General features: G+C 39.9%; 1 protein-coding gene across 1 annotated transcript in view; it reads right to left on the bottom strand.

The window, feature by feature from the left end:
- Window positions 1-1894, bottom strand: part of SCRN1 (secernin 1) — a 31357-nt gene extending 29463 nt beyond the window's left edge. The window contains exon 1 of the mRNA XM_085307533.1: window positions 1736-1894. Within this exon, the coding sequence (XP_085163659.1) occupies window positions 1736-1894 (159 nt within the window). The remainder of the gene's footprint in view (window positions 1-1735) is intronic.
- Window positions 1895-7366: the final 5472 nt, after the last annotated feature.

Raw genomic sequence — 7366 nt, 5'->3', positions numbered from 1 at the left:
AAAAAAAAAGAAAAAAAAAAAAAGAACAGAGTGAAGCCTGATAGCAAAGGCTATCACATTTCCAAAAGTCCTGGAAAAGCAAGAGTCCAGTTTATGACTGAATTCTGTATAAGACTCTAAACCGGTGAATCCTGAGGTGAGAAAGGGGTTCACAACACATTGTATATGGCTCAGCTCACCCTACAACAAATCATGATAATCTTATCAAAGAATGGGGCAAAAAGACCAAAAGAATCAAATGTTCCAACACTAAGCTCTTACAAAGCATTCTCCTTTGAGGCTACAAAGACTCAAGAGCAGCTGCTAGAAATTCTTCTTCCATATTAGCAAGTATGTTTTTTTTCATTTTCATCTTCAGTGAAGAGAAGCTTTAAAAAACTGCTTTTAAGTTTTCTTGTCTTCTCACTGTCACAGTTGTGTTCTGCATATAAGCACAGGTCTACTGCAGTGCTACTGACGCAGCACTGCAGTTAACAGCAGTTAGTGCTTTTGGACACGGGGAGGGGATTTCTTTATATTCAAGATTAAACCATTTAATAATGCCCAGTTTGTACCACATGTCAGTAGCAGTTTGAATGTTTGAGTGTGTTAATCGTTCAAAAGAGGAACAGCATTAGGTCCTCTGAAATTCAAAAGTGGTCTTACTTGGGGGACAGGGAAAAACTGGCCTTAGGATCTCTTCCAAAAAGGATCTCTATGGAGGAGAGATATCAGCCTGGTGTGGACTAGCTGGTGCCCTCAGCCTCCTGCACGGCCACAGGGAAGGGAGGAGGCCGAATGGAGGGCCTGAATTTGAATTCAAATTCCTGCTTTCCCTGTTGCCAGAAGGAGTAAGAATCTGGAGCCTCAAAAATCTCTCTAAATTCCAACAGTGCTTGCTGGGCTCTGAATCTTCTGCTCAAACAGCTACTCACATCAACTCTCCACTTTCATTCCACAGGTTCAGTCTTCTCGTTCCACTGTCACTAAACACTTCCTGTCTTCTCACCTGACTTATCCCTTTGTTCACCCTTCCACATCTGTTTATCCTTTCATTTCTCCTGTCATTAAAATGCAGCTGCAGTAACAGATTATAATTAACATGACTTCCAGTAGAGTCTCTCTGAACTTGCATCCATGGCATCAGAGTCCAACTTTAGGACTCTGCATCCAGTTTGGATTCAGAGAGAAGCTACAGCACTCAAAATGAGCATGATGCAGGTGCCTCAGCTAGAGGCCACATCACCATGACCAACTATACAAGAATTATATTTGGCTTAAAAATCCCACGGTCTTGTTTTTCTCCTCTCTTTTCTTTATTTGATAGCAATGAATCTGTGCCTCAAAGAGCTTGCAATCTGGTTTGCAACAGGCCTAGCAGAGTCAGGCCCTATTACAACTGTCAAAGAACAACCACCAACAAGAAAACTAACACTTAAAACAATCAACTTTCGAAAAAGTTGCTTCTACTTGCAGTTAACCAGCAGATTTTTCCCTTAAAAGGAAAAGACAGTCTCTGGCCTACACTTGCAAATACCTGAGATCTGAGCAGTTCAGGCTGCCTGCTGGAGAAAGTACAAATCACTCGCTTTGAGCTTCACTGTAGGGACTTTCAAAAACCTTGCCTTCTCCCAACTCAAGACCACTTTGAATAAAGGGAACAAGGACACCACAATCCAACAAGAAAACAAGACAGCCATCATTTCTTGCAGTGATAGTCACTTGTCATAGTTTGAATGCAACAATTAAACCTTACCTCGACTTTACTTCCTGGATCATGATTTGCAGCCGCAAAGTAGACCACCTCTTGCACTTCATCCCTAGGCCGTGCAGAGTTTTTTCCAAACACCACCAGCCCATCTTTTGCACGTGGGGGAAAAGCTACAAAACAATAACTTGGGGGAGCTGTAGCCATCCTAAAAAAGGAAAAGAGAGTAAACAAAGCAAGAACAAAAACAAACAGTGTTTACTGAATTAGTAACTGTATGTGTTAGAGAATGATTCAGTTTACCAATACTTGTTATGGCTAAAAAAACATGTTCACTTTATTTTTCAGTTGACTGTGCAATGACAGTGAAAAACAGGCCAACTCAGAGTAGGCTTATCTGTGTTTAATAATATAAATTATTGTGATGTTAAGACATTTTTTACTTAAGCATTGTGAAAGCATAAAGAACAGCAGAAAAGCCAAGATGACTGTCCCAATGGATAGAAAGAGGATATTCTGCACTGGAGCTGTTCAGGAACGCATTACCTAGATGTAGGCATTCTGCTGACTCAGACAAGTGCAGAGACACAGGAGAATTTTAAATAGTCTCATCACTCCCATGCAGTTGAAAATTTATAAAAAGAAAAGAGAAAACACGTTTGAGGGATCCCTGAGGGAGGATAATGGTGTAATGGGAAACAGAACAAAGATATAGCACACTTATGGCAAAAGCTATCTGTCACTTTATCTGTTCAAATCAGAGAAACTGAAACACTAATTGCACTTTATTTCCTCTGTGGTTTGTCTGCATTGCTGTTCTTACTTAAAGTTAATTGATTGCAGTTTATTTGTTTATGCAGGCTAATGTGAATACTCTTTAAAATGCCTGTAGGGTAGCACAAACATTCTAAGTGTTTATAATGACAACATATTTATTTTAAAATGTACAGTTTCAGGCCTACAGCACCACTGTAACTTGTCTTATATATATTGCCGTATCTAACAATTTTTCTCCATTCAGGATGACTTGTGACACATAACGCTTGCAAAAGGAAAAGGTAGAGAGATTATTGCTTATTAAAATAGCATTCAATGCAGATGCCTACTGCAATCATTTTGCAGTTCTTACCACTGCATCAGAGATTCCCCCTCCCCAGAAATGAACAAATATGTTCATCTTCCCTTCCAGTGTACCCTGGACAGGTAAGAACATATAAATACATTGGGATTCCTTAAAAGAAAAACTACTCAAAAGGTAGATTTAGATCATAACCCAAACATAACAGCTAATTTATGAGCAAAGCACAGACATAACCAAGGCATTGTCACAGAGTGAAGACTAAACCTCCCCCAATTTTCCAAACACATTCCTGACCGTCCTAGATACTCCATTGTTGCTATCCCTGGTGATAATCAACATTATGTTTCCAAGCCAATGTAGGCATCCACGAGAACAAGGATGGGAGCTTTAACACTGATTTCACCTCAGCCTTCCACAGCAGTTTCATCAGAACAATAGTTTTACTGACCAGATATCCTAACTTTTCCATCTTCACTTCTATACTTCCTTCAAATTAAAGCTGGTCTGCAAAACCTGCTTTAGATACCTGAAGTACAGAGGCTGCTGAACTCCAAGCTGAGTAACTTTGAGTGCGTTCAGGTGACAACAGCTTTTTCTGTAATTTTTACATTGCAAAAGGGTTTGAGCTGCTCTTAAACTCCAAAGAGTACATTAAAGTTTTTAGGAAGACATACAACCTATTCTGTATATAAATGTTTAACTTTTTCTCATTATATTTTGGCTTTTTACAAAGCAGAAACCCAGCTGTTTTAATGCTTCCAAAGTATTTCAGTAATGTTTAAAGATTTTAACAGATCTGTTTTTATCACTACCAGAAAGGACAAGTGACCTATTCTGCAAGAAACATTTACAATGAAAAAGTGAGAAGCAGTATCTGAGCAAGGGTCCTCAGATTTGGGTTCAGCTTACTAAGGCTGTCTCATCAGGAAAGGAAGAATATGTTGAATAGGGGATGCAATATATCCTCTTAACTCTTTCCTGGTTTTACAGAGTGGCAGGAGAAAGCTCAGATCAATCATGAACACTTTGTTTAGCTTCTACTTGCTAGTTTTGAACATATTCTTTAACCTTCGGATGAAATTATTTCATGTGCCTGAGACAGGAGCTTATTTCCATTTACAAACCTAGTGTCTTATACACAAATTGCAGATATGTGACCACTACATCCTGCAGCAAAGCAAAGCAATGTTTCCAAAAACAAAAACGGAAAACAAAATTCATTTGGCTGCAGGCACAGAGCAAAGATGACATTTTAAAAGGCACAATAATATTATTGTTCACATCGTAGGAGGCACTGTAAGGTTATTTTTCAAACTGAAAATTTGGGCAATTTTAAAGCATGATTTACCAGAAGGAAGGAAGGTTGCATTTATTAAGAAATTAAAGAAGTAGAGTGCATTCCTGAGGATAGAGCACAAAACTGTGCCAGATCTGTGCATTCCTATGATTTGGACAGCTCATGAAGAGATCTTAGTCAAACTGTTTGACTCTTTCCCCACCTACCCAGGGAGTGAAACTTACTGACCACCTGATGGAGGTGCCGCATCCTGTAAAAATGCGACTCAGCTTTGATTGCCTGTCCCTCTAGCTATACCTGAGACGAGTAGTCCAAAAGGGGTCACTAGATACTGAAACTTAGCAAACCAAGTTCAATGTCTCCCCCCCCAAAAAAAGGAAAAGAAGAAAAAAGCCTCCAGGAAGGAAGAACTGTCAGTTTATCAGTTGGCTTTTATCAGGATGGCAGTCAATGGGAACAACAAGTAATCTTCCTCCAGCTGCTAACTCCTTTCTCATGGCAATAAGCTAAAAAAAGTGGACTATGAAAATGTAAAATCAAATCTTAAAAGCTCTTTTACATTTAACTTAAGTTCTCACAGCTGAAGAGATCTTTTCTTTAGCTAGAACTGAGAAAGTTCATTCTCTTTTCTATTTCACTTCCTACTTTGCTGAAAATTTACCAGAAATTACAGAAGGATGAACTACACCATTTTGGATGAAATAAGCAAAATCAAGTTTCTTATAAGAGACTTGTGACAGCCATTTTTTTCCAGTAACTTTACTTTTACTTATGATTTACAGATAGTAGCAAGTCCCTACACATGCGTAAAGCCTAGCTGCATTTCAAACCTTTACTACACAGTATGCTCCCTTCAATCATTTCACTGTAAAAATTCATCATAGGTCTGGAAGGATTAGAAAATATTTCTCTTGTTGTATGTGGAAAAAAATTGAAACCTTTCTGACAACAGCTGCCAGACTTCTTAAATCTATCTAGAAAATTAGATACTGGACACGAAATGAGCACAATAGAAATCTTTAGCATTTAAAAATCTTATAAAATAGTAAGAATTCAGCTGTTATGAAAGTTTATAGTCTCTAACCAACTAGTTCTATTTTAAGTGTTTAATACACCCTCAACTGTCCTTTCAAAGTAGATATCTTTCATAAGAAAATAGAATCTTATTTCTTGCCTCATGTAATCCAAGTGATGCTAATGAAAACTAGTTCTATTTAAAAACAAATTAGGTTCAGTCATCCAGAATATAACAGATTTCAATCTCATTTCCATCACAGACTGTGCATACAAGGAGAAATTCATTATTTATACAGACTTTTCACTCAGCTGATGTCAATGTACTTTTAAGTAATTAAGTAATTTTAAGTTAATAAGTCTCCAAGCAGACAGAACACTATTTCTGTCATAGCAGTTATTCTAGACTCCAGTCTAAGGTGCTATTTTTAACACTCTCTATACCTGTATTCCTGCTTAGGTTTTCTGTTTTCGTCACTGATGCAGAGACCCTAGTGTGGAGCTGCCAGCATATAAAGAGCATACAACTGTGTAATGACAAGTAGTCAACTGCTGCTGAGTATTCAGGAAAGTATCTTCCCCTCTTTATAAAGAGCCAGTGCTGTTCAGTTCTGCTGTTCAGTTAGGTCCCGATCACTGCACAGGCAAGACTGTCGACCTCCACACATAAGTGGCTAATGCACGGTGACAGGGTAGTCATTTCAAATTAGCAACATCAACATCTTACACGGTGACAGGGTAGTCATTTCAAATTAGCAACATCAACATCTTAACAAAAGCAAAATATCCCGTTGGAAGACTGTTTAAGAAACAACCCCAAAGAACAGCAAGTGTTGCAATACTAGCAACAGAGTTTGTTAATATTACCATTCAGTGTAACACTTTGTGTCAGAAACTGGACATTTCAACAGCTTACAGAGAGGCAGGAATAACAACTCTGTGTAGCTTCTGGTTCTGCCCAGCTTACAGAAAGAGAAAGCCAATACGCTACAGAGGCGACATCCAGCTTCACAGATCTTCATGTCCATATTTGATAAAGCAATTCTTATGGGAAGCTTCTAATATAACTAGCACACTTTCCCAAACACAAGTTGTGTGAAGCATACACCTCTGACTACGTCTAAGAGAGGGTGGATAGCCAAATTCAGTAGCTCTTGACAAAAAATACCAAACTCAGCAAGAGCAAACAAATGGCGCCTATGACGTCCTATTTTATCAGTAAAAAAGTTACAAGTGTCACAGAAATCTCAAACTCTGAGCATCAGAAATACTTTTTTGGGAGCAAAAAAATATTTGTATCAATAGAGGTATTCCATCCACAGCTTCTACCTCAGTTTAACATCTATCTTTTCAGACTGTCTGTGTGAGTTCTGGAATCTAAACTAAATTTCAAAATCATAACAATATGACTGGATCAATATAACTTCAGAGTTGATTCACCTTATGGTGAAAGCCCTACATTCATGGGGATCAAGATCCTAAATGCATACGACTGAGAGTTTGTTCTGAGGTTTGGTCAGCTGGTTAAGAGGGTTTTGGGAGCATGTTTTGAAGGAAACAGCATGCTTAGAAGTGTTTTAAGTCCCTAGTTCTAAATCAGATTTTATACCAATAGCCTAAATGGTAACAGCATACAATTAACCGAGTCAGTTACTCTATTTCCCCTGACTTCACACATTTATTAGCTCTGAAACTGAGAGAATTTAACAAAAACGGTGTACATCGCTGCATTTACCAAGTCCACTGCGACACAGCTACTTGCCCGAGATTACTAAATCTGATGTCTCACAGCTCAGAGGCGTGGACAGCTTCCCTCACGGCTACCTCTACGGAAATTTTGCACGAGAACAGATTTATACCCTTATAAGATCGGGGACCCGGCAGAGCTACATCCTGCTTGAGAAGCTGGCATAACGCGACCGTTCTTCCCCTTACTATAAATACCGCAGAAAATGCCTTAAAAAGCCGGGTCAGGTCAAGCATCGTCTCTAGGATAATTACAGCACCGCGAATAAAGGTATCAGCTTTGCAGACTCGCACAAAAGTGACTAAACCATCGCCCCCCTCGATTTCAAGGTGAGGGCAGGAAAAGGCACCTTCAAAACGGGCTGCGGAGGAGGAKAAGGGGGGAAGGAGCCCGCGCAAGCGGCCGGGGCGAGGCCCCGGGGAGCAGCGCTGCCGCCGCCGCGGGGACGCGCGGCCCCGCCGCCCCCGGCCCCAGGCCGCCATGTTGCGCGGCGCGGTAGCCGCCGCCGCCGCAGGTGCGCGCAGCCTCCCGCCGCCGATG

The sequence above is a fragment of the Rhea americana genome, unplaced genomic scaffold (genome assembly GCF_003343005.1).
Source record: "Rhea americana isolate MKP2758 unplaced genomic scaffold, rheAme1 scaffold_26, whole genome shotgun sequence".
NCBI classification, from domain to species: Eukaryota; Metazoa; Chordata; class Aves; order Rheiformes; family Rheidae; genus Rhea; species Rhea americana.
This window is presented reverse-complemented; position numbering and strand designations above follow the sequence as displayed.